Below are 26,746 nucleotides of genomic sequence, written 5' to 3'. Positions count from 1 at the left end.
CACTTAAGAGGTGATGAAACTCTTCTAAAGTTTAAATAGACATCCCAGCAGATACTGTCACATCCACTGGATTCCATTTCATCAGTCAAATGAATGAGGAAAAGAAAGAGGCTAACAAATATGATATGCTTTGCGTCTATCTGAGGAATAGAAGACGCTTTAATTGGATCTATGATATGAGTAATTTTGGATAATTGACTCCCACACTCTTCTTCCATAGAAAAAAAAACAGGCTTAATTAGTAAGAAACCATTAAGTTCAAATACGGATTTAAATAAATTGGTTACAGTATGCTACAAATTTATAATTTATAAGAGTTCTAGTAAACTTAGTACCCATACAATATTTATCTGGTCTTCCCGTCGAATGAAAAAACGTGGAATGCACTTGAATAAATATTGTCCTTTCCTTGGTCATTAATAACATTCTCTGGGCGCAACTAACCTACTTTTTAAAATGTGATACAAATATTTCAAGAAACACTGTGCATGCAGTAAAATTCAGAGTGAAAAAAATGTTTTGTATATTTTGTGATGTTATCAGCATGATGGATTAGTAAGCTAATATATGTCCAGCTTGCTAAATAGAGCAATTAATCAAATATAAGCCGTGTGTCAAAAAAGAGTTTTAGGAAGGAAGTGCACATGATGAAGACCATGAAGCTTACCAGACAACTATGCTTAATGTAAACACTGAGCGAAGTGTAATTATAGCTTAAATTCCATCGAATCTGGAAAACTAAATTAAACACTTATGAAGGAGACTGCTATTCTAGTAGAACGATACATAACACGAATCATTAGAAATACCATGAAAATACTTACATTTCCTTAAATTCATGGATTAATGCCTCGGAAGCGCAATTGGCAGAACAACGGGACGTTGAGCCCTTCGATTGAAAAAAAAAAAAAGACTTGAGTTCGATTCTCGTTGTAATAAGAGGAATATTTATATGGGCTTTTTGAATTGAGGGTGACTTAGCCGATCTCATACGGAGGTAGCAAACTCGGGTTTTTCATTCTGCATACAGGCAGGTCGGCCAAAAGGTCTCATGCTTTCATGTACCATCTCTTCAATAATTAAGACAAGCCTGAATCTTTTGTTTTCTTATTACCACTACACAAATCAGAATAACTTGATTTGGAGACCTGCAGTTTTTTTCCCCTTTCTGTTGCCTTTTTCTTCATTCTTTATACTGCGTTTGTTGGGCAAGTTTCCAGCAAGGAAACAAAAAAAGACCAAGCAGCGTAAGGAAAGAAGCACAAGACTCCAAAATCTTAGATGCGGACGAGAAAACTGTTGCTACTCCATGACTGAATGGCTAAGAACCAGCTACGAATAAGATATCCAGAAACGTTTAACAAACATTCTGTCCAATATTGAAATATGAAGTCTATTTGAAAAATAGTGTATCCTCGGTGGTTTCATGTTGTATATCAGGTTGTTTGTGTTACATACATTTATACGAAATTGTCAGTTTTATTTGCTTTGAAGAACTACTTGTAATAGATAAACTTAAAATGATTTTTATAGGAGCTAATCTAAGCAAGACCTGTTCCTTGTACTATAAGTAAATCCAATTACGTATTTTTTGTTGTTATTATATTTTCTCTAGCAGTTGGATTTGCTGTTATTTCCACAGTAACATGCACGACAATTACCGTCTCTAGGCAACCATGGAGTACGTACACTCATAGGTGAGTTATTTTGAATCTCAGTAAAGTAATAATTAGCAACATATTTAATAATAAAATTTGATTACATTTGTAAAGGCGATAAAACTCCACAGCTAAAGTAAGTGGGCGATAATTTTAAAGAACCGCTCTTATGAATGCCTAAAAGAGTTAGAATTTTTATGACTTGTGAAGGGCAGGATGCATTTCAAACGTGGCCGTATAATTGTATATGACAGTAAACCATCTCCTTTTGGCTTCTTTGAGGTCGCTAATGTTTTCTTATGACTATTAGAGTACTTTGACTTCCACCCACACTTGCATATGCATTCATAGCATATTGTTTGTCAGTTCACCACCCTAACCTTGCTAGCGATGTGGGGGTGTTTGTCTTTTCATGTTTGCCGTATTAGAAGTGGGAACGCTTGTGAGTATCGTGAAAGACCGCATAGTTCATTTTGGTAATTTGAATCGATGGTATAATTAATCGTTCGTTGTTTCAACACTAAGGACTTCCATGAATAGCTCTCTCTCTCTCTCTCTCTCGCCAGCATAATCCGTAATGAACATGACAGTTCAAAATTTTATCCATGATAGCATCGAAATATCTCTGAAAACTATTTTTGCCGTATAATACACAATGAACAAAAATCGTTCAGTAAAATTACCCTGTTTTCTAGTAAAAAACATAGTAATTGACAAATGATATCAAATTAACGTTTTTTTTTATTTTTATTTATTTTATTTTTTACAAGAATGCAAATGAAACCATCATAAAATTTCAATAGCATTCTCACATGGTAAATTCATTTTTGAGTACAGCAAGTGATTCCATTTTTGAATAATAATATATTAAAAATTCTTTATTGCTATTTGTAATAAAATTTTGTTCCAAAATGGCCCACGATTTACATTAAAATCAAGATGACGCGGCAATTTTAGGTGGAGATCCTAAAAAAGCAAATTTCAATCATTATATCTAGTGAAAACGAATTCGCGTTTAAATATCGAATGTTTTGTCAAATAATATCGCAGAGAGGAGCTGCAATTTTAATCTAAATTGAAATAACTTGAAGATGTGATTTACTCAAGTTCAACAAAGACTGTCCTACCAGACTAGAGTTAAATAATCAGAAAAACACATGAAATTTACAGTTATACAAGACAATGCAGATAGAGCTGAGGTAGCAAAGAAGCCAGCTACTTGGTCATGACAGGCCACTCAGCCCACTAAAAAAGACGGGATATATTGAACAACAACAACAACAAAAAATAATAATAAAATAAATAAATAAAATAATAGGGGTGGTTCTCATATTGTAGAAGGAAGTACTAAAATGTAATTAAAATATGATTATCACACACCATCCTTTTTTTTTTTTCAACAAATTGAGTTCTCATATAAGAAAGACTCTGTCACATTCTCCTGAAGACTATGTCAGTTGATTTTGAAAGGAAAGCAGGAATCATTGTCATCATCATGTGTTAGCAACAAGTCAATATTTTTGTCACTAAATATGCCTACCGTTAGTATAGTTTGGCTCGATAAAAATTCAGGTTTAAGAAAGTTAAAGGCAAATAAAAGTTTGACTTCCGACACACAAGGTTCAGTTTTTAATTATCTTTCTAGTTATACTTCATCTCAGTGTTTAACTCTTGTTGAGTTCCTCTGGTGGACCAAGAAGTTTGTCGCCTCCAAAGAGTAATTTGATAAGAGGATACGACCGCCACTCCGACGTTTATTTAGATGGCTATTAAAGCAGCTAGAAGAGGAAGTCAGCTAAAAATCTTAAATTTTTGTTACAGGAAGTAACAAATGTAGCTGAAGGGCAAACATTGTTTGCCAGAGTAAGTAATATTTATAGAAATAGCTTTTTTAGGCTACTACATTCTATAAATATTTAATAAATATTTCGATGAGTTCCTCATGATAAGGACGCGAAAGAATAATTGGCAGATGATTCTAATGATTACCATTATTAATGAAGGTGAAGAAGATTTGCAGTATCTCTTTGCCATGGAAATAAAGGATAAGCCATTCTATATTTGAGACTACAATTTAAACTTTATCAAACGGGGTTGTTGTCAAATATTGATCTCAAAGGTTTTCATACATAACTTAGTGGAAGCTTATTTCTTTATGAAGAAGATTGGTTCAAAAGGAAACCAGTCACTATACCATTTAAAAAAAAATGTTCAAAAATTGTGGCTTCTGACCTAAAATTATGATAAAAGTGATTTTTTGGAAGTTTACCAGAGCATTTTACAGATGTTTGAGGTGTGTTCATAAAAATGCAGTTTAGCATGTGTATCAGATCAGTTTTGTCCATTCGTTTATTACACAATAAATCATTATGTACTGGGTGGACGGATTTTTGTTAAAATTTGGTATTTGGGATCTTCAGAAAAACTTTATCTAGCCACCGAATTTTGGTTTTATTGAGTTAGAGACTAACTGGTGCAGAGTGATAACTCGCTTGGGTCGAATGCGATTTAAGAAATTTGATATTTCAGGTCGGCACCGAGATTGGTTCAATGGTCTCAATTTTGCTTCATTCAAAACGTTTTCAGTGACAAAATTTGGCAAAAGGATTTGAAAAGATATATATATATATATATATAATTTCATGACGGCCGCAGTTTAAAAACATACCTTTTAAATATATACTTTAGATAATTTAAATAAATAAATAAATATTAAAAACAATATCATTTAATTACATTTATCGCGCGTAGAGTGAATTGTAAGCAAGCTAAACTTTGCCCTGTTACCACGGCAACAGAGCAGAGCGCCAGCTATGAATACAACTCAACAATTTTTGTTAAATTTCTCAAAACAGATTTCTATTTTGTAGATTGCAGAGCTATCAGACGTGTCTAGAGAATTGCTCATATTTAAATCTGTTTAAGAACCCATTTATAAAGTTAATTATTCTTGCCACATGTGATAAATGAGCGATTATTCATTTTTCCTTGAAATTACAGACGCAACATGTGGTTAGCATTTTTGGTGAAATTTCGGAAGATTTTATCTCCAAGACCACTGCTGTTATGTACTGTATGTAAACTCACGAGGAATGTTTTCGTTCTTTTCTTTTTATGTTTTCGTTTCTTTCCCCCGCTTTTGTTTTTTTTTTTTGTAAACATTTATTTTGTAGGGAACATGGGAGGGGGGAATTGTCGTACAAGTGTCATCGTCCACTCCCATCAACTACTGGTCTTTCAAGTGCTTTTATTCGCAACATCTATTTCGGAATGAACATTCCATCAAGGAAAAACACTTAGTCTCTTTTCCTAGAAACACTACACAAGAATGCATCACGAGGGCAAACACAGTCCCCCCTGTTTATACGATTACGTGATCCGGGGAGTACTTATCCCCCAATTACTGCTGACTCGGTGGACACATGCACCAAACTAAACGTACTCCTTTGGTAAATAAACACCATGAAGTGGCGACTCAACGTTCGCGCGCCAACAGTGACCGTCCGTCAGTCGTCAGTGAGCAAAGTCCCAGAGTTTGCCACTGCTTTTCATTGTCAGCAGGTTGTCAAGTGTTTTTAAGAAGGTTTCTGCGTGGGAGGTCAGGCTCCCTGTTCGCACGTTACCAAATTTAGCCCTTTCGGAGATAAATGTACCAAAGGTTCCACTTGCCGTAGCTGACGTAACCGGACACTCTTCTCCGTAGCGATGACAACGACTCTACTAGGAACTCGAAACACCAGGAAGAAAGATGCTTTCACAGACTCGTGATTTTCATGCATCTTCAACAATCTAAATATATTCTACTACACAGGTGGTGTGATTAATTACACCTCTTAAACATTTCGACATTGTTAGCACTCATTAGGAGCTATCGCAGCATCTGTCGCTACTTGGTTTCACTTTGATTTACATGTATCCAACCCATGTAAATTATAGCAGACACAGTGCTGTTAATAGAACTACCGAGAGTAAAATGCTATAAATGAATATTTAAACATAATAAGAAGCATATTTAACATAATTACATAATATATAGGTGTTTTTATTACAATACATTTAGAATATTTTAATTAGAACAGATATGAATGTATTTTACAAACAAGAAAAGTAATCAGCAGGTTTTTTTGTAGTTAAAGTATGTCCACTTAGTTCTCAATGAGAGATCGTATACAATCTCATCAAGAATATAAAAAAAAGAAAAAAAAGTTACTTGAATAATTCTTTATGAATGCAATACTAGTTCACTAAAAATCTCCAGAAAGTAATAAATAACATAATTTATGTAGAAATATTTTCAACCATTTAAAACGTATCACAAATTATGAAAAAAATTACAATACCCTTTAATTTCTTATAATTTCTTTCCAAGAAATTTCTCTCCATAATTAATTTAATTATAATTGAATAATTTGATATTCACATTATGAACAAATATTGATAAACTTGGTATTAATGTTCATGAAAAACTCGAGGAAGTCAGTTTCATTGTTAATAACATAGATATTGGATCCAAATTCAATTACAAGAAAATGTAGAAACTTTTTTTTTTTTTTTTGTAGCGCAATTGAAAAAAACTTGTCTTCTGATCGGAAAGACCTGGATTCGAATCTTATTTAGGATATGAAAAACTAAAAAAAAAAAATTAAGGGAATGTTATTTTTTTGTAAAAGTTTTAAAATATAAGCCAGTTGGTCTCGCCGGTCTTAAAAATCGTACTGAAACACTAGAATGGATTTTCCTTCTCAAAATCTGATTTTCTGCACCAGCACAACAGAAAACCTATCTGGAGAACACATAATTAACAAACGTAATATACTGGACTCATAGACTTACTTTCTTAAACCGTAATTCAAACTAAACTAAACTAAATCAAACCCACCAATAATACAAATGTACTATGGGATTTTTGGCTTTTCGAGGGCGCGAATGGCATAAAATTAATTAATTCATCTTATTCTATATACTTTCAGAGTTTTGCCAAATTTTTCCACTGAAAAAGTGTGATTCTAAATGCAAATTTCATTATATTTCATCCAGAAGGAAGTTTAATTATACAAAGTATAATAACCATATTATACTTTATAATTAAAGACCAAACTATATTGTCCTGACCAATCCTCCTCTCTTCTTTTTTTATATCCCAGCGAAACCCTCTCCCCACACTACTCCTGTCTCCTTCCTCCTGGTTGACATCATCGACCTAAAAAAAGGACACAAATTATGTCACATATTGTGTTTCGCTGACCTTGCGTATTGATAGAGCCTTGAATCTCTAACGTCACAAAACCACGTGACGCTGGGAAATTGACATTCTTGGTCCAGCTTAGGAAATGGATGGCGCCACTGATGGCTCCTTCTTTATCCGTTTTACACCATAAATCATCCCTGCCGTTCTGTCTACTTGACTCTTGGGACACGGTGGTGGTTTTTTATTTTTATTTATCGCCGTAGTAACATCGCTTCACTATGACCCATTTCCTCCCAAACAACTATAAAAGATTTCAGGTTGACAGTGTAATCATTATTATTTTAAATTAATAGAATGATTACTTTTAAGGAATGTGGTTATTACAACAACATTCTTCTGCTTAAATAACAGTTTTTCGTTTGTTGTCATTTGGCCAGTAAGTTAATTCAGTTACGAATCGTCTTGAGTTTTTCAGTTGACCGATTAATCAAGATTTTAAGATTTCAAGATTTTATTAGTATTGCAGGAAATGTTGGATTTATTAATATTTAATAAAAAGCCTAAAAAGCATAAAATCTTAAAAGGGAGATTAGATGATATTGTGGTAATGAATTCGAGGACGTATACCGCATTTTTCTTAAGACTCGGATCCACTGCGTGTAATCTAAATCATGAGAAACATAACAACTTTCAAGATTACGGAATTCTAAGAACCTGCTTCAACGTATATTACCAATTCGACTTTAAACGACATGTTTTAAAGTTAATCAAGAAGTTTGCTGCTTCTTGTGTTAACTTTATGAAATCAGTACTGAGCAAGATAGCAAACACATCATCTGAAGAACATAAAAGTTATGTTAATAATTACTACTCGAGAAAATCTGGGTTCACTAGTAGAGTCAGGTGACCTTCATTTCAGCTGTATGCTTATTGTTGTATATCGTTGAATCTTAAAAAAGTTTCATAGCATTTTAATAACACAACGTGGCAATTGGTAATCATACTACTAATAATTATTATTAAATATTACTAACATTCTCAACACTTCTAAGTGGTGTTATTCGAATTGCTTCCCTGACTAGAACGTAGTATCTGGCCTATTTGATTAGTACTTTTTATCAGTATGGAAAGCTTTCTTAGAGAAACACTCTCTGAAAGATATTCCTGAACTTCAGTTGTATTACAGATGTTACATGAACACGTTCATTACCAATCACGCGATATCGCGCGATGCGAGCCCTCACCAAACGGCCGATCACGCGTTATCGCGTGGACGTCGCTAACTAAATAAAAAAAATAAAAAAAAATTTGGCCACCACACGAAATTCCAATTTTCAGCTTGGCAATGAAAGTGTTAAATAATAATAAGAAGATAATGCCATTTATTAGATCGTACTGAACTCAGGAATCCTGGTAACATTTTTTTTACTCTATTATTTGCTTTGCGTATATATGTAAAATAAGAACAAATTCACTCTATTAAGCGAAATATCGGTTTTATTTCTAAATATTAATTTGTGATTTCACGTCCCTTCATGACCAAATGTCTTAGCCATAACTTCACTTACTTAAATAAAAGACATCAAATTCCATCTTTAGTTACTGGAGCAGCATTTCAGGATTATGTAGTCCTACCCGAACCGGTGCACAAATGTGAAACCGGTTTACAACTGTTCGTGGATAGGTTCACTTGCACTTACGAATAGGCTACGAGCGTCACAAAGTACCGAGTGGACACTTTCCAAATGAAATTCATCGGAATTGAACTATTAGTTCCTATTCCTGGGCTCAGCTCTGTTGGTTAACAGCATATATTTTCTGGCCTGTCTTATGAGATGAAAAAAATCAGTCATTTCGGGGTGAAAAGGGCTACAAAAAGATTCCTCAATTCGAAGGTTAGAATAGATACTATAACGGTCTTTCTTTTGAAAAGACACACACACACACACACACACACACACACACACACACACACACACACACACACACACACACACACACACACACACACACACACACACACACACACACACACACACACACACACACACACATCTTTATTTACCTACCAACTTATTTGTTGGTTCAGCAGTTGACTCATAAAATGTGTTCTCATTTGTGTTGTTCTCTAGGAGATTTTACATTTTCGTACAAAGTAGATAGACGAGAATTAGTGTAAAGGATAATTCGTCTCTGAGCCAACAGATGGCCTGGACTTTTTAATGGCACTCTAATTTTTAGCACCTTTAGATTCGTTTGTTTCTCTAATCTGTATATGCATATAAAACTACCGTTCTGGTCAGATGTATTTTTACTGAAATTGGATAATAAGTTTCCATTAAAGTTTTTTGAGCCATTGGCAACACTATCTCAAAACCTTTTAACTAATAAACAATTACCAGTACGGATTTCGACAGTGTTGATCAATGGAGGATCTTCTTGTCTATCTCCGCCATCTTTGAACAAATACCATGGAAAAATTGGCGAATCTCGTAGACATTTGATCCGATATGACATGAAAGTCTTTTTGAGTACATTCCCATCATATCGTCTGTCTTCCGCAACAAGTTGCCAACTTTCGCTCGCTGTGCATGCGATGTTGGGTGGATTTTTATCCCCAAACTTTGCACTAATTCTGAAATTCCATAAGGCTCCACTCTTTTACCTATCCTGTTTCTTCTATACATCAGTAATTTTCACCACTTTACTGTGAATCCCACCAAAAGAAGAGTGTGCAGTGATCCGATGACAGTACACTGACTCATTTGACATGAGTCAGTGTACTGTCAGTGTACTTGTACTACACAAATATCACCAAAGCTTTCAGAATATAAATTTCTACAACCATAAATTATGATTTTTAAATGATTCTTGAAGGATTCTAATAATCCTGTTAATTTTAATGCTAGTAAAACTCAATCCTGTCTCATTTCTTGTGAAAAAAATCCTTTCTTCCAATCTTACTTTGAGAGCTCATTCTTTGAACAAGATTTTTTCTTTCTTTCTTTATCCTTTCCTCTGAAGAAGAGAAATTCTTCTTCAAAGGAAACTACTCTAACTTCCAATCTTTTTCGTGGCATAAACATGCTATGTACTCGTATATCGACTTCTCCTCCTCCTCAGCATCAATGATTCCCGCACTTCTCTAAATACGAGAGTGGTCTGAAAAGTTTTCGGCCTAAGAACGAAAAAACGAATTTAATTTCAATTTTTTTTTCCAGCATAATCTCCCTTAAGACTAATACATTTATTCCTGAGCGTCATTATCCCGTCCCTGTAGTGGTTCTCAGCAAAATATCCATCTACAGCTGCAATTACCTCTTGATTCGAATAAAAACGCTGACCATCGAGGAAGAGTTTTAGTTTTGGGAAGAGATAGAAGTCAGAGGGAGCCAAATCTGAGGAATAGGGTGGATGTTCCAACAATTCATAGTGCAGATCCCTTAATTTTCCCATTGCCAAAACACAAAAGATCGGAATAATATTTCCAGTTATTGTTTTACCCTTTTCAAGGTAATTAATAAACAAAATACCTTTAGCATCCAAAAACACCGATGCCATGACTATGTCTTCTGATGGAACCGACTTTATCTTCTTTGGCGTTGAACAACCGGCTTCTGTCCACTGTTTTCATTGATGTTTGGATTCTGGAGTGTAATGGTGAATCCAAGTCTTATCCATGGTAATAAATCGAAGCACAAAATCAGCAAACTTTGTTTGCTGATTTTGTGCGTCGTTTTATTACCATGGATAAGACTTTGCTTACACTTGGATAATGGATTAAACCAAGTATATAATTTCTTCGTATCTTAATTTATAATATGACCAAGTGAAAAACTTTCAACAATCAGGTTTATTCTTGTTAAAACGCTCCAAACACTGTTCAGAGATTTTCATGCGAGTGCATTTTTGATCTGCTGTGAGCAAGCGCGGCACCCATCTTGCGCAAAGCTTTTTCATTTGCAATTCTTCATGCAAAATATATCCTACACGTTCTTTTGAAATGCCTATACTCTCAGCAATTTCACCCACTTTGACTCGCTAGTCATCCAATACCATATCGTGCACTTGATCAATGATTTCTGGTGTTGTTACACTTTTTGGACGTCCTTCACGTGGGTCACAAGGCTGGTACGGCCACGTTTAAACTCGGCAGCTCATTTCTTAATTATCGAAAACGAAGAAGAAGAGTGCCCATAAACTTTTATGAACTTCAAATGAATTTATTTTAGCGTTAAACCTTCTTATTTTCTTTTACAAAAATTTTATAACCGCACGATACCCAATTTTATCCATTTCAAGGGATACAGACAACACTTTCGCTTCAGACAGCTGTATAAAACAAACTACTTGATAGAATGACTTGCTATTTCACATGGATGCTTTTCTGAGTTTTTCTGAGTTTCGGATTTAGAGTTCAATTTTTTTTCTGGAAAGGGGGAGAGATAATATAGTCTAGAGCAGGGGTGTCAAACTGGCGGCTCCCAAAGCAATTTCTTGCGGCCCACGACCCCTCAAGTAAAGATGAAAAAAAAAAGGATGGTTGCTTTTTATAATAAAACAGAAATACCGTATTTACTCGAATATAACTCGCCCTCGCGTATCACTCGCACCCCTGATTTTACTTTACAAAAAAGAAATTAAAACGTTTTGCATATACATCGCACACGAAAATAAAGTTTAACCACTTTCAAGTCGAGGTGATAACTCGCTCCCCACGTAAACAACATGTAAACAACATGCCCTCTCCAACTGCCACTATATTGCAGATGCAAGGAAAACAGATAGTTTTATTGTACCACTGAATAAAGTACAGAGACATTTGCTGTCTGTGTAATATCTTTCTCAACATGTGTAATATATTTCTTTAGTGCGATTAGAGACAACCGGGATAAAAACGGCACTAACTAATCAATCACATGCCCTCTCCCACATTAACCATGCTGCTTAGACTCAAGCAAAACCATATGTTGCAACACAGCATCTAACTAAAAATTATTATTTTTAGTTAGATGTGTGTGAGTGCACCCAATAACTCAAACGCAAAGCAACAATAAAATTAATTTCGGTTTAATTTGTTTTAAATGCCATCTATTGTAAATATTAATAAAAAAATTCAGCTACGCCTTTTATTCCCGTAATATAAATATAATAAAAATATTCTTTATTTTTTTAGTTGTCATAATCATTATACTATTATTTTATATGTCTTGTAATAACTTAGAATAAATAAAATGTTTGTTATTAATTTTCCAATTTATTGGTGCTCATTCTTTCACTTCCCTTCGATCCTAATTAGTGAAGGTTTTTTAGTCGAAAATTTTTTGTGGCCCACTTGAGATACACTTTCATAACAAATGGCCCACGGTCCAATTGATTTTGATACTCCTGGTCTAGAGCTTCAGTAACTTAGGAACCAGGTGAAAAAAGAGATCTGGAAGAAAGTTCCCCTTATCAGTGAATTATCAGCCAGGGCCCATCCCCGGAACTTTTTTATTCACTAGGCACCGACCTGGAATATTTTTCTGATTTGTGACTTTTCTCTCTTTACAGTAATCATGCCTACGTTATCGTATTATTATTCAACAATTGTTTACAGTTTTGAATGCGTATATAAAGTCAACATCAACTGTCGCCTGATTACGAACGATTTCGATTAATATGTTAGGAGTATTATATTAATTTGTAATTTTGTATTTGTATTTAATATTTCTGGTGGTGGGGAAGAGAACGTCTAATTACTTTAACTCCACCAGAATAAATAAATAAATTATATTTAAAAAATGGTGCGACAATCTAGCAATAGCCTCACATTTATGATCCTTGCTTTAAGGGCCCCGGAGCTTATTCGTTTAGAATTTAACCATTGATATAAAGATACTATTTATAAAGCCTAATAATTGCTTTAAAAGGCACTTAAAAACTAAATCACCGGTCAAAAAATGGAAAGAATTTGATATATAGATAAGACCTAAATAAATGCCCTGACATGTTCTAACATGTCAAGTACGAGTATATTACACAGGGAAGTTGTAATATAGTGATGATTGATTCTCTTTCGTCAAGATGGGATGAGAACTTCATGAGTCCATCTTTTGCACTCTTCTCTTAATAAAGTCTTCCTTGAAAGATCTTGGAGCCTGTTGATCTTAGCAGCTTTCTTGATATTAGTGATCCATCTTATCCTTGGTCTTTCTCTTGGTGACGGAACTTATAACTTATATCACCCGACAGGGACGGAAAACCCCCGTTTGGCGGTTTTCCATCCCAGTATGGTGATATAAGTTAATCTTTGTCGGTTTATTCTGTTGAATTATAAAGACCTAATATAGATTATAATTCCCGTCAGTGACATGCCCATACCATTTTAACCTCTTTTTATTTAGTTCGTCTAGTATTAGCTGTAATATATACAACTGAATATACAAGTTGAAGTTGTATACCTAAAGCATTATTTATTTTGCATTTCGTGTACACTTATATAGCTGTTTAATATGTAATATAGTTGTAAATCGTACATTTACACCTTCTGACACTGTTCGCGATTACTAAGTGCTGGGGCTGAATCGAGGAGGTGAGTAATGCACGGTAGATTTTTTATTGAGTATTTCTCAACAAACTACAACAGTAATAGTGAGAATTTCTTTACTAATATAAATCTATTCATGATAATACCCCTCAATGAATTTTACAATCATTAAGAGCGACAAGGTTGTTTTAATAGGGCAAAATTTTAGATATAAGAATCTTAAACACGCCACCTAATTATAGAAAATCTGTAGCCATAGATAATAAGATTGTGTCGTTGAAGCTAATAAACCTCTTTTCTGTGGTTTTGAAAATCCGATATTCATTTAATTATTATTTAATGATTAGCAATAATAAAAGAAAAACGGTTAAGTTGTGTTAAGCATTAGTTTATACAACTGCACGGTCAGTATATAAAATAGTATTGTTTGCATTTCGATTTTATTGTGATAAAATTGGGTGAAATGGGACGAATTTATTTTATTTTTTTATTTTTTTAACGACAACGGATGTGCGCAATAACACAACACCGAATTATTCTCTATAAACACATTCGGCCTGGCTGTAAGCTTTGTGATATCTGAGGGGGAAAAATGATATATTTTAAAATAATAATAATAATTCGGTACTTTTTTTTGTCAATGTTTCGCTTAATTTGTTTTATCTTTTAATTTGAATCAAATATCAATCATTTTAATTCATTAGTAAGACTGATTTGATTTTGGGATCCTTGAAAGCGACAGAACTAATTCTTTTTTTTTTTTTTTAGAAAAACAATTCCAAAATTGAATCAAGTTTAACTCATTGGAAGGTTTTAGCAGTCTTTTTTTGTTACAAAAGTACATTCATTTCTTAGACTAGTTACCATAGGAGCCGACTAACTTTAATGGTGGAGGGAACTATGATTTCCACTATCACGAGACACTTCCAAGAAGTCATCATCTCCAATGACACACAACTGCACTACTACTTCCATCAACGCCATCTACATAAACAGATGGCGAAGAACATCCTATAAATTTTCCATGTTCTCATGGCCCATTTGCCTGTATGAGGGGGATAGAAATCCCGAGTTTGAGATCGGCTATCTCACCTTCAGTTGAAAAAAAACCATATAAAGATTTCTGTCGTCATGACGAGAATTGAACTCAGCAATTTAATTCAAAAGAGAAACCATTTACCTTATTATTATTATTATCATTAGCATTTTATACGTTCTTGAACTCTCCCACTCCACAATCTACTCGTTGCGGGAGGTTATTTCGCTCATTCGGCTCTATCCATTATCTCAGTCTACTAATCCTATTAAAACGTGTTTATCTGTAAACGGCGGGTTTCGTGCTACCTTCGTATGACATCGTAACTTGCTTTCTTGTGAAAAAGTCCTTAGAAATGTTTCCTAACGTGATGACGAGGTTCTCTCTTATTTACACATAAATTGTTTGATTTTCGGTAAAAAAGAGCGCCCTCTATATTTAAAAAAGAAGTAAAAAATCAGAATGTAACTGATTAGATATGAAATATACAAAACAGAAACATAATAGGAAGATAAATTCTTATGCCCCCCCACATATTTTACTTGGAAGCAATAAATAAACAACAGGGAATTTCTTTAAATAATGAAATATGATTTATTAATACTTAGTCGACTTACAAAATCTTGAATTCTATGACCACATATGCATTCAAGATTTTGTAACTTACACGCAAATAGTTCGCTTTTCGATAAACAATAAAAAAGCGAACCCATTTCTCAGGCTATATCCCTATATAGCCTGAGAAATGGGTAAAAATTCACAGCGTGTCTGATTCAATATGAAATGAAAACAGCAACCTAATAGGAAGATAAATCTCCTCATCCCCTCCAAAAAAATCCCACTTGGAATCGCCAACTAAAAACAGTGAATTTCCTTAAATAATGAAATGCGATGATATTCCATTTATATTCTGATGGCAGTGCGTGTGTTATTATAATTATTGGTTATATATCATGTGCAATAGGTATTGTTTCTCCCCTCCCCTCCCTCTGTTCCTCGTTGAGAATCTTTAAAGCATTAACAAGAAAAAAAAAGAGAGAAAAGTAACAACCCATAACACTTACAAAATATCCAGTTTGTTCTTGACAAACCGGAGTTCCTGTTTGTCCTGACATTAGCTTCCATCATGAGAAAGAGGAATTCCTGTTTGTCAAGAATAAACTGGAGTACCTGTAGCGAGAAGTTGCGGAAACTGTAAGACTTTATGAATCGATGAAATTCAAGGCATGAAGAAGGTAATTAGGATAGGATGACTTTGGAATTTGAACGTGCAGACAGACGGCAGAACATATATTAGTAGTGAATGTTTCATATGGAAGTTGCCAGGTTTTTATTCGTGAGCGGGTTCATTTATATATAGAGATATACAGAGTGCATACATTTTGTACCAAAAACTTTGACATCACGAAATAAAACCTCTGCGCTTGGAGACCTTGTCCCTTAAGACTTCCGTTTTTTTTTTTTTTTTTTTTTTTTTACTGCAACCGAAGTCACTCTTTGAAGACCGAACTCTTTTTATGAATGGAAAAGTTTAAATAGACATTAGCTTCAATCACTCGCTAAATAATTAACTTATTTAACGGCATGAAGTGCTTATCATCTTATTTTTTTCATCACTTTCTTCTGTTCTGTCTGGACTAATACTGTCCAGGAAGTTTTCTAGCACAAGAAAAAAAAAAGGCGGCTGAAACAACATTTCAAAATGAGCACAGCGTGTTCTCTTTACAGCTGAACAAATTATGATCTTGACTGACGTCATAGGCCATCAATTGTAGGGCAGATGGAAGAGGGAGGGAATGAGAAGTGTGTACTTCTCAGAACATTCACTACTAATATATGTTCAAATAAATATTCTTAACGTCTATGATAATTATATACTGCGATAAAAATGTACTTTATTGTAATGATAACAAATTTAAGTCGACCCAAGATTGATTTACTTCAAAAATGCACATTTTATTTTGTTGTCAATTTTAATAAAAACAGTATGTACAAATGGGCATAGATTCTATTAAATAACATAACATTAAAACAAAAGTACTGAAAATGTCGAAAACAGTGCAAGACAAGCATTCATTTCTGTTTATCAAATTAATAATAAATTGACTAAAATTCAGATGAAACTGATTGATTTAATTTTTAGAATTTTCATCTACTTCTTTACACTTTCTGTAGATGGCGATAGAGTCTTTAACTGCACCACGAATGCATTCAAAGGAATTCTAGAAGAAAAAATTCGGTAATAATTTGTCTATCAATCATTGTACAAGCAAGTTTCCTTAGATTGATGACCAACTAAAGAATTCTTAAAAGGTTCACGGACCATCTTCATTTAGGTTAATGAATGTGTGGTCAAGTACTAAAGTCTATTTATTTTTTGGCCAATGTCAGAGTTGGAAAGGTTGGTTGGTACCAGACATGGGAAACAGTTTCAGACTTTGATATACGATAGTGGACATCAAGGTTACTAAAGTTAAACCAAACAACGGCTTTCAAGTCTTGGAACTAATGTAATTTAGCAATTAGTTCATGGCTTTAGAGAATATACCATACCGTTTCTATATCATTGAAAGATAAATCCCATTTTGTTCTCTTGTGCGATATTGAATAAATATTCCTGTTTATCAAGAAAATAAATCATTATGTTATTAAAGGGTTATTGTAATTTTTGTAATCAAATGGTTTTTGAAAATTGCGTTAGATGTCGCTCCACAACCGACTTCAGTATAATAACTTGTCAGTACTGATACGTCGCTGGGTCTATATATATATATATATAAACTTTCAAAACCTAATTCTAATATATGACAGTAACAATTATTCGAAATAGATAAATCGAGGTGAGTTGAAAGTTCAATAAGTTAGAGCGTCTGTTCTGCAGATTATGTAACCTTTCTCTGTCTAACTTATCTAATCCTAAAGCTACCCTTTTTACGTTAATGATATATTAGATTTGCAACTTTCGTGGACGCTATTATCAATTAAATTCAATAAAAGCTTACAGTTACTACCTTATAAATTAGTCATCCTATAATAGTTTTGCTTTTCTCCCATCTATTGAAGCGATACATTTGATAATATAACAATTTGCATCTTTCTAGTAGAATATGGGTTTAAAAATTGCAGACGATATTGTACTGTGCGCGGAAACAAGAGAAGAGGTGGAGCAAAAGCTGATAAGATGAAACAGATTATTAGAAGAAAGAGGACTGAGAATTAGTAGAAGAAAAACTGAATGTCTGGCGTGTGGTCAAAATGTCGACACTGAGGATGTGGTGCTGGATGGAGAGGTCATCAAGAAAGTAGATAAATTCAAATATCAGGAACCAGTAATGATAGTAAAGGTGAAGTGGAAAGGGAAATCAATAACAGAATTCAGGTTGGATGGAAGAAATGGAAAGAAATGTCAGGAATTTTATGTGATAGAAAAATTCCAGTGAAATTGAAAGGAAAAATATACAGAACGGTAGTGAAACCTACAATGTTATATGGATGGGAGACTGCCTATGAAGAAGTCCAATGACAGCAAGATTAGTAAGATAGAAATGAGGATGCTTCGATGGCTGTGTGGAGTAACAAGGAAAGATCAGGTGAGGAATGAACATATCAGAGGTACTATAAAGGTGACTGCAATTACAAACAAAGTACAAGAAGGTATGGACATGTAATGAGGCGAAATGAAAAATATGACGGACGAAGTATCATGATGATGGAAATACGAGGAGGAAGAAGAAGAGGAAGACCAAAGAAGCGGTGGAAAGATAATGTAGAGGAAGATTAGAAGGAGAAAAACCTGGACAAAGATGCAATTTACAATAGATACAACCAGTGGAGAAAACTTATCAGAAACAGCGACCCCTAGTTGGTCTATTTGAACAAAACAAAGCACAATTGCTCTTCTAGAAATAAAATTGAAACTGAAACCATTTGCTATTAAAATCTGATGATAATAAAAATCATTTTTGCAAATATACATACATATGGAGAAAAACCAGGGGGGGGGAGATGATCAAAAAAAGGAAAAGAAAAAAGCTAAAAAAAAGGAACAAGAGAGTGTAATAAAGTTAGGAAAAAGAGACAATGAATAAAAATATAATAGAGTGATAAGAAAAGGAAAACAGAGAAAAAGAGAGCAGGAGATGAAGATGGAGAAGACAAAAAAGGAAGAGGAGGAGAAGATGAATAAGAAACAACAGAACAAATACGGAGCGAGAAGATGAAGAAAGAGGAAATACATAGGAAGGTAAGATAGAGGGGAAAAGGACAAGAGATAGATAGATAGATAGAGAGAGAGAGAGACAGAAAAAATAATCAGGAAGGCATGAAATATGGCATCTTTTGTTACAGTTGAATTACTGCCGAAGTAACCAAGGCTATGAGGACGGTGTGACGTATTCTTCTGCAAGTCTGTCTGTTTTTTTTAAGATAAAAAACTCGAGTTTCTAAAGGGAAAACCTTCCACCTTTGCATGAGATCAATTAATTCACTTTCAGTTGAAAGTGAATGCGAGGAATCTCATAAAGGTTGCTCTCATCCTATATTGGATTCGAACCCGGATCTAGCCAACTGAAAGACAACTTTTTTAGCGATTGCGCTACGGAGAAAACGCGAAAGACAGAGAGAGAGAGAGAGAGAGATCGAGATTGAGAGAGAGAGAGAGAGAGAGAGAGAGAGAAGAAGAAGAAGAAGAAGAAGAAGAAGAAGAAGTAAAAATAAAAATAAAAAGTGGTTGCTGGGGAGAAGAATCTTTCTAAAAATCATAGGAAGGAAGGAAGGCGGGGAGAAGAGAGAAAAGATTAACGTAAAAAAGAGAGCTTACAAAGAAAAATATAGGTGAAGAGAGAGAGAGAGAGAGAGAGAGAGAGAGAGAGAGAGAGAGAGAGAGAGAGAGATGCGTGTGTGAATATTCGTAGTACCGTTCACTTAATGCACACGTGAAACCTCAAACAGCTCTAATTGATGTTGTGTGTGGCCTGTTTCTCCAGGAATTCATGTCAGAAAACAACACACACACACACACACACACACACACACACACACACACACACACACACACACACACACACACACACACACACACACACACACACACACACACACACACACACACACACACACACTGTGATACAAATAACTTCTTTAAAGTTAACATGGCGTAACGTCTGCCATCTGACTTGCAGTGCGCTCTTTCTACAATCTCAGCGGCGACTCAGTACTGCTGTTGACCTTCAAGCAGACTTTGTCTCCCCTTTCCCTTAGCACGTGTTTGACAAAATCACGTGGATATTATTAGGAAACACTTCGGAGTCCTGTGTTGTAGAAGAAAAAAAAAAATCCCAACTTCTGCTCTAGTCTCAGAGTGAAACCTTACACTGCGCAGTGTAATCTGAGCACACGGAAACGATCATCTCTACCAGCAACACCCGGTGTTTATCATTCCAACTGTCATCCCCGTTACGGCGTTGAACCGTAACACAACCCTCCCTGCGTGTGCCACGTCGTAAATATCCCTGTTCGAATACCACTTCCTGGTTGTTAAACCTCGGTTGGTCCCTTCGAAAATTTGCGATTCGCACGCGAATAAGAATGGAAACGATAAAGCGCCCTCTAGTGGTCGGTATCTCTTACAGGAACATTCGGGGCTTTGCCCGGCCTCTTTCAAACATCGTCGACGACTTGGTGGAACTTTTAAGCTTTGACTCAAAAGATTTTGTTGTAGCAGGAGGTGAAAGAAAGCGTTCCATCGGAAACTCGAGGTTTTTCCCAATTACTGGAACAGCCATAGTTCATTGACATGACGCATTCGATAATAGCGCCTAACTCGAGAGTCTCTATAGCTCAGTCGGTTTGACAAAATGCTGTGGAAATATCTGGGGTTTGAATTCCGTCTAGGAGAACCTTTATTAGGACTTTTCAATTGAGTTAATTGTTCTCATGCGGAAATGGAAGGATTATTGCTCCAGGAAGCTCGGGCTTTTCTTCCAACAAAACAGGCAAACAAACCGGTCAGGAGAATACACGCATACACACAAGAATATATTTATTTATAAGACTAACCAACCAGTTTATCTTAAAACTTATGGTTACCAAAGCTAATCTTAACCAGTAGTGGACAATAAGAGATTGCAACTTCCACTTATTATTATTAGTATTAGTTGTTGTTGTTGTTGTTGTAGTATAGACCAAGTTGATTTAGTCAAGAAATGCTAAACTTACATAGCCAATTTCTAAGGAATATTTGGTCATCCAAGCATCTTAACCTTCTTTTTCTCTCTGAGATATATTCAAGGAATATCTCTCATTTAATCACATTCACACTGCCATTCAATTTTCGTTCTCAAATTATGTGAAAATTATTTCACAAATAAAGTTATGTAGTGATATCTATTACAAAATCCTAAAACATTTATTTACTAGTTTTTTTAATGAATGATTTGTTTTAAAAAACAACCATTAAGTACCTTTTAAAAAAGTAAAGGTATTTTTAAGTTCATTATTAATATAACTCTTAAAATATACTTTAAAATGTGTTGAAATATTTCGAAGTATATTTTCAAATATCTTGAATAGTGTATACTTAAAATATACTTAAATATATTTTTTTAAAAGAGAATTTTCCCCCTCTTCCAAATTTACATGTTCACCACAACATAAACATCATTTTTAGTCCTCATTTTTATTCGAGAAATCTATAAAATAGTTTTTATAAATCCTACACTATAAAGGATATAACAGAAATTAAACAATCCAGAAATAGAAATTAAACCTGCACGCAATACACAGTAAAGTGGCATTAGTGAAACGACAACACAAAGAAATAATGGTAGTTTTCATCATCGCTTTCTTATTATATCGACACTATTTGTTATCACAGCCCTAATTTTGTTTTATTTAATTTTTTCCACTACAAATTCAACTGAAACCAAAACTGAAATAAGTCAATAAATTTTAATAGAAATCGTAAATACCAGATTTCATTATATCTCAATGGCGAATTGTTACCAGCTTGTGTCGAATTATTATACCAGATGGAATCGTTTTTACCATATGTTACGATACCAGTTACGAGAGTTTACCAATGAAAATTACCTGAAACTAAAATAGAACCGCATGGATATATTCCACTAATATACAATGTACAATGTAATAGACAATGAGGGACTGTGGTGTACCACACTGATCAATTACTTACAGGTACGTCATTTTAGATATAACGTGGATGATGGTAAGGTGGTTATAGGAAAAATATTTGGTATAATTCTTTATATTTTATTTTGGAAATGTTTCGTATGGAAGATAAGATACGAAGTTCTTCTCAGTTTACGGAATCCTTTTTTGTTTCTTTTATTATTATTTTAACGATATTCAGGTGGAAGACGACAATCTGTTATTGCTTCATTCGTCCTTCACAACCCTATAAATGTTTTTATTGTATAGCATGTGTGTGTGTGTGTGTGTGTGTGTGTGTGTGTGTGTGCGTGCATACTTGGATGCCTGGTTCTTTATAAGATATAATATAATGTGAAACAACGATTGTGAAGCATTTTGGGCTTGATGAGATTTTTATGTTTGTATTCTTAAGTTAAAGACTATTTTAAAATCCCTCATGGTAGTGGTGTGCAATAGTTTTTACATTATTCCCCCCTCCCCCCTCTAATTTTCAATGTTTTTCGCAACAGCTTGTGTATTTACAAATACAGTTTTATTGTTCAAGACAATTGTCCGTCTTTCTTTGCGTTAAATGATGGTATTTATTTTTTATATAAGCATTAAAAATAAACTGTGAAAGTAATAGAAAGAAACTGCTTCAAGTAACTCCCCTCTAACTAATTAGGTTTCTTGATATTTAGAAATATAATAACTTAATATCAAAGAAGAAAATTAATAAGTCATTTTTTTTACTATTTTTATATGTGAAAATAATAGAAATATTTCATCCTTCTAAAAGCCTCTCTGATTGGAATAGTTCAACATGCTCATTTACTACATTTATATATTATGTAAACAAAAATAATAAAATGAAGCAAAAAAAACCAAATTCTTGGTAAACTAATAATTCATATTAAACTGAGAATAATGCCGCTCAGCACCATCTTTTGATGAGGAACTGAACTAGTAATATAATTTTTACTAATCAGATTATTTACATTTAAAAAACGTCCTTTTGTATGTTAAGGATGGCGTTGCCTCCTCACATATCTATAATGAACTAATTAACAGAGGACGTTAATTGCTGCTGTTTCTTCATGACTACAGAAGAGGGTTTCAACAGTAAATTGCTCTAAGTGAAGGGTACCAGCCATTTTTTTCCTTATAAAACAGTCAAATATTTATAATACTACAATAATTTTTGCTTGTGTTTTTTATTACCTGCAGGTATCCAACACCGTATATTCAAACATACAGGGTAAATACAAATGGTTATTCACAACAGAATCTTCATAATAAAATGCCTGTAGATAGCTCCCGTTATCAAAGAACTCTTAATCATCACACTGCAAGTCCTATGCATGCTTCAACACGTGTTACATTACCGAGGAGGAATCCACCAGCAAGAAGATCACTAACGGGACCATCGCTTCAAACCAGTGAACAAGTAGTATACAATGGCGACACCTATCGTCGACCTCTTGGTGATCAGCCACAGGATTTAATTCGAAAAAATGCTCCAGTAGTCCGTGCTAGCAATCCAGCAGGTAAGACTGCCAAATGAAGATATTTATTTTATTAAAATTATATTTTAAGTAAATTTAAATAGATTTGAATAATTAATGTCCAAATATTTAATCATTAGTAAAGGTTTCAATGATTTATTAAATTTGATCGATAATTCTAAGAAAAATAAAAATCTCTAATTTCTTAATTGGTACATAAATAATCAATTATTGTTTTAATAATGATTTAGTTGGAAAAAATTTACCAATCAATCTCCATTAATTTTTTTAGCTTTCAATTCTATTGCTCAACCAACCTATAGAAGAGATGGTAATAACCATCACATCACAATTCCTCTTCAACCCAATACTCACACTCGCATCACCATCCCTTTAAGACAGCGAAAACACTATCAAGTTTATCGAACCCCGACCATTGTGCATAACGGAGCGCCATCTGCTGGAGTGAATAATCCACAAAGTTTTGTTTATCCAAGTTATCGACAACAATTGGCATCTTATCCGACTCATCATTTGCAACCTCAAACTTATTCTAAAACGTACCGGTTTAAATTACCTCTAGATAGGAAGAGTTATGCATTTCCTGCAACGCCATCTGGCAATAGTGTTGATAATTCGGTAACTGCTTCTTCTAATCCTGTGAATCATGTCTCTGTACTTCCAGGAGAGCAAACAGTATCTCGAATGCACTTGCAACAACCATCGTCATCTAGAGTGCCCATTCATAGTTTCCAACCAGGTACGCTTTTTACAAGTCCGTATTTATGAATTTCATATAAGTATAAGTAATATCAATTACTCATAATGAATTTTGAATTTTAATCCTATCACGAATATAAGTTTCTCTTACCATATTTTTTGAATCATAACATACCAAAGTGTGTTTTCCATAAGTTTCTATATATATATATAATTCAATGTTTGTTTGTAATTTAACGAATTAGACATAAAAAAAATTATAGGATTTGAAAACTGTTAATCGTTTACTTAGTACAATGTGGCTCTGATGATGCTAGCTTAACGCTAGTGACATATTAGCTGAGCTGTAAATTAATTAATAAATTCTAATTAATCTCATGGTGTTGTTGATCGTGGATCAACAACACAATTCATCATGCATACTACGCCATCTACAATTAACAAGTGCAGAGTATTTTTGTCTGTTAACTGTGTGTGTGTGTGTGTGTGTGTGTGTGTGTGTGTGTGTGTGTGTGTGTGTGTGTGTGTGTGTGTGTGTGTGTGTGTGTGTGTGTGTGTGTGTGTGTGTGTGTGTGTGTGTGTGTGTGTGTGTTGAAAGAGTCCATTTAAAGATGTATAGGATTATACTGAGGGGGATCATTTGTAGTGGAGGGTGTGCTATCTTTCTTTTCTTTCAAACATTCTTTCCTTCTTTTTTATTATTTTATTTGTGGTTTTTTAAATTAGACAAGGGATAATAATCTAAAAGTAAAAACAATTCGGATTGTGGACTGTATAGTCCACAAAACATATCGTTGTGGACTATGTGTTTTTTCGTTTTCCAAAGTTCATTGAAATTTATTTTATTTTAAAAATAACGTATGTAACATTTTTCGTAAACTCTGACAATTCGCAGAACAAATATGCGAAAGTTCGGTTCGAATTATCAATGAAATAACAGATATATTGTCTAAAATTTAAGAATTTGAACAAGAAATAGCAGTATTGTTTTAAGAATCTTCAAGTCTAAAACTATGCCCATTTATTAAAAAAAAAAAAAACCCAAATGAAAAGAATGAATTGATTGAATGAAATATCCTAGCAACGTCAAGAATTCATACCAGTATTATAATAAAAATAGGAAAATATTTTACAGAATATATGTACTTGCTGTATAAGATACAACCTGTATTGTGTAGCTGTATTCTGAATTGCTGCTGTGACATCCAGGAAATATTGAAGTGAAACTCTAACAAACGATTACTGGAAAAACCATTAAAACACTTTTTACTCTCGACATCCATATAATTAATGACATCTATGGCGTCATTAATTATATGGATAACGAAGACTGGAGAAAAATATCCTCATTTATAGCCCCAAGCGAAAGGGAAAAATAGTAAAATATTTTAATAACTCTAATTAAAATTATATTTCTTGTTTTTTTATTTAAACTAATAACTGACAAATTTCTTAAGAAGTGAATTTATAAGGTACTGATAGCAATGTTAGACATAAAACCTACTAAGCAAACTTCCATCTCTCTCTCTCTCTCTCGGCTTTGCATCTGCATTTTTCAATTTTCAATTTCAATCTTCTTGTTGTATGAGAAGAGCGATTGTGAGCATCTCTTATTCAGCTTAACGTGCTGGGGCCAACGTTGACTATTACTTTCTGTCACTTCGAGAGGAACCTTCTGTTTTCTTTCAATAGAGGTGGAGAGAATTCCGTCTATTGAACTTTATCAGAGAATAAAAGGTGTTTATTCTAAACATTTCTGTGCGTATCACTACGATTCCACTTGGGCATCAGCAACACAAACTTTGGCAGTGATTTTTTTTTTTTTTTGTCAGAATGGTATAATGAATACTTAATCATACTTACCACAACAATATTTACTATGATTTACATTGAAACGCTACAAAAATTGAAGCCAAGAATTCCCAGATTTATTGTCTTGGTTACGCTTTTGAACCACCCTCATACAATGCAGGCTTAATTACATCTGTCTTACATCACTTCTGGAAAACAATACATTTGGGAAGAGATCACTTCATGGCAGTTGATCAAGATGACCAATTAAGATGCAGTTTTAGAAAAAAGTTCCAGAAAAGCTCATTTCGGTCATTACAGACTGGCGATACTACCTGGCAGAAGTGTGCGGACCTCAGAGATAATTTTATGCACAAATAATTGTGTAAAATTAAAATGTGCGGAGAGCATACGTGTTTTTATTTTAATAAAGCAAGGACTCCCATTATTGAAAAAATAAAATAAAAGTTATTACTTTTTAGCAATCACTCTTAAAATTTGTATTCCTTCATGGAAAATATCAACAGCTTTCTCTTGCTACTAATTTAGACTTAGTCGGTACTATTGTATTACATGTTGGCAACATTCCATCAATGGGACTAACAGAAGTAGATCTATTCTGGATAAAATAATCACAGAATATGTCCTTTACTTTGTGACTGTTTAAATATTTGAACGATCTTAATTACCTCAACAAATATCGTTCACTGGGTATTTATTTAAATAATAAAATTGTAATGATGGCTTGTTACTTTCTCGAATAGTAAATGATCTCCAGTATCAATTCTTCCCGTGATGATCAACATGGAAAAAAAATTCGATCCATGGAGTTCACAATTCTTTGCACTTCCCTTTCATATGCATAAAAACATTGTACTACACAAATCAACATCAACAAAGCTTCCACAATATCAACGTCTACAATCAAAAATTCTGATCATCTTGAAACTATTCTTCAGTGGAGATTTCTAAGAACCCTGTTAACTTTAGTAGGCTATTAAAAATATCAATCTGCTTTACATCTCTCGAAAAAGGAAGGAATAATTTTTCTTCTAGTCTTTTGAACACTTTATCTTCTTCTGTAACCTCCATTCTCTTTCTTACGCCATGGCAAATGTGAGAAGAGTGTCCGATAGTTGAACAGATTTGTGGTTTGTATACAATCAACAG

The 26,746-nt window shown here is 33.9% G+C and overlaps 1 protein-coding gene across 2 annotated transcripts in view; it reads left to right on the top strand.

Annotated features, from left to right (window-relative positions):
- LOC150109511 (sushi, von Willebrand factor type A, EGF and pentraxin domain-containing protein 1-like) overlaps positions 1 to 26,746 on the top strand; it is an 80,667-nt gene that overhangs the window by 14,679 nt on the left and 39,242 nt on the right. For both annotated transcript variants that reach the window (XM_090408765.1, XM_090408764.1), the window contains exons 2-4: positions 1,616 to 1,697; positions 22,788 to 23,107; positions 23,358 to 23,825. In XM_090408765.1, coding sequence (XP_090264891.1) covers positions 1,616 to 1,697; positions 22,788 to 23,107; positions 23,358 to 23,825 — 870 coding nt within the window. The remainder of the gene's footprint in view (positions 1 to 1,615; positions 1,698 to 22,787; positions 23,108 to 23,357; positions 23,826 to 26,746) is intronic.

The sequence above is a fragment of the Typopeltis vanoorti genome, chromosome 2, assembly GCF_054136105.1.
Source record: "Typopeltis vanoorti isolate ZY-2024b chromosome 2, IOZ_Tvanoo_1.0, whole genome shotgun sequence".
Lineage (NCBI taxonomy): Eukaryota > Metazoa > Arthropoda > Arachnida > Uropygi > Thelyphonidae > Typopeltis > Typopeltis vanoorti.
The sequence above is the reverse complement of the archived record's forward strand: the minus strand, read 5'-3'. Positions and strand labels throughout refer to the sequence as shown.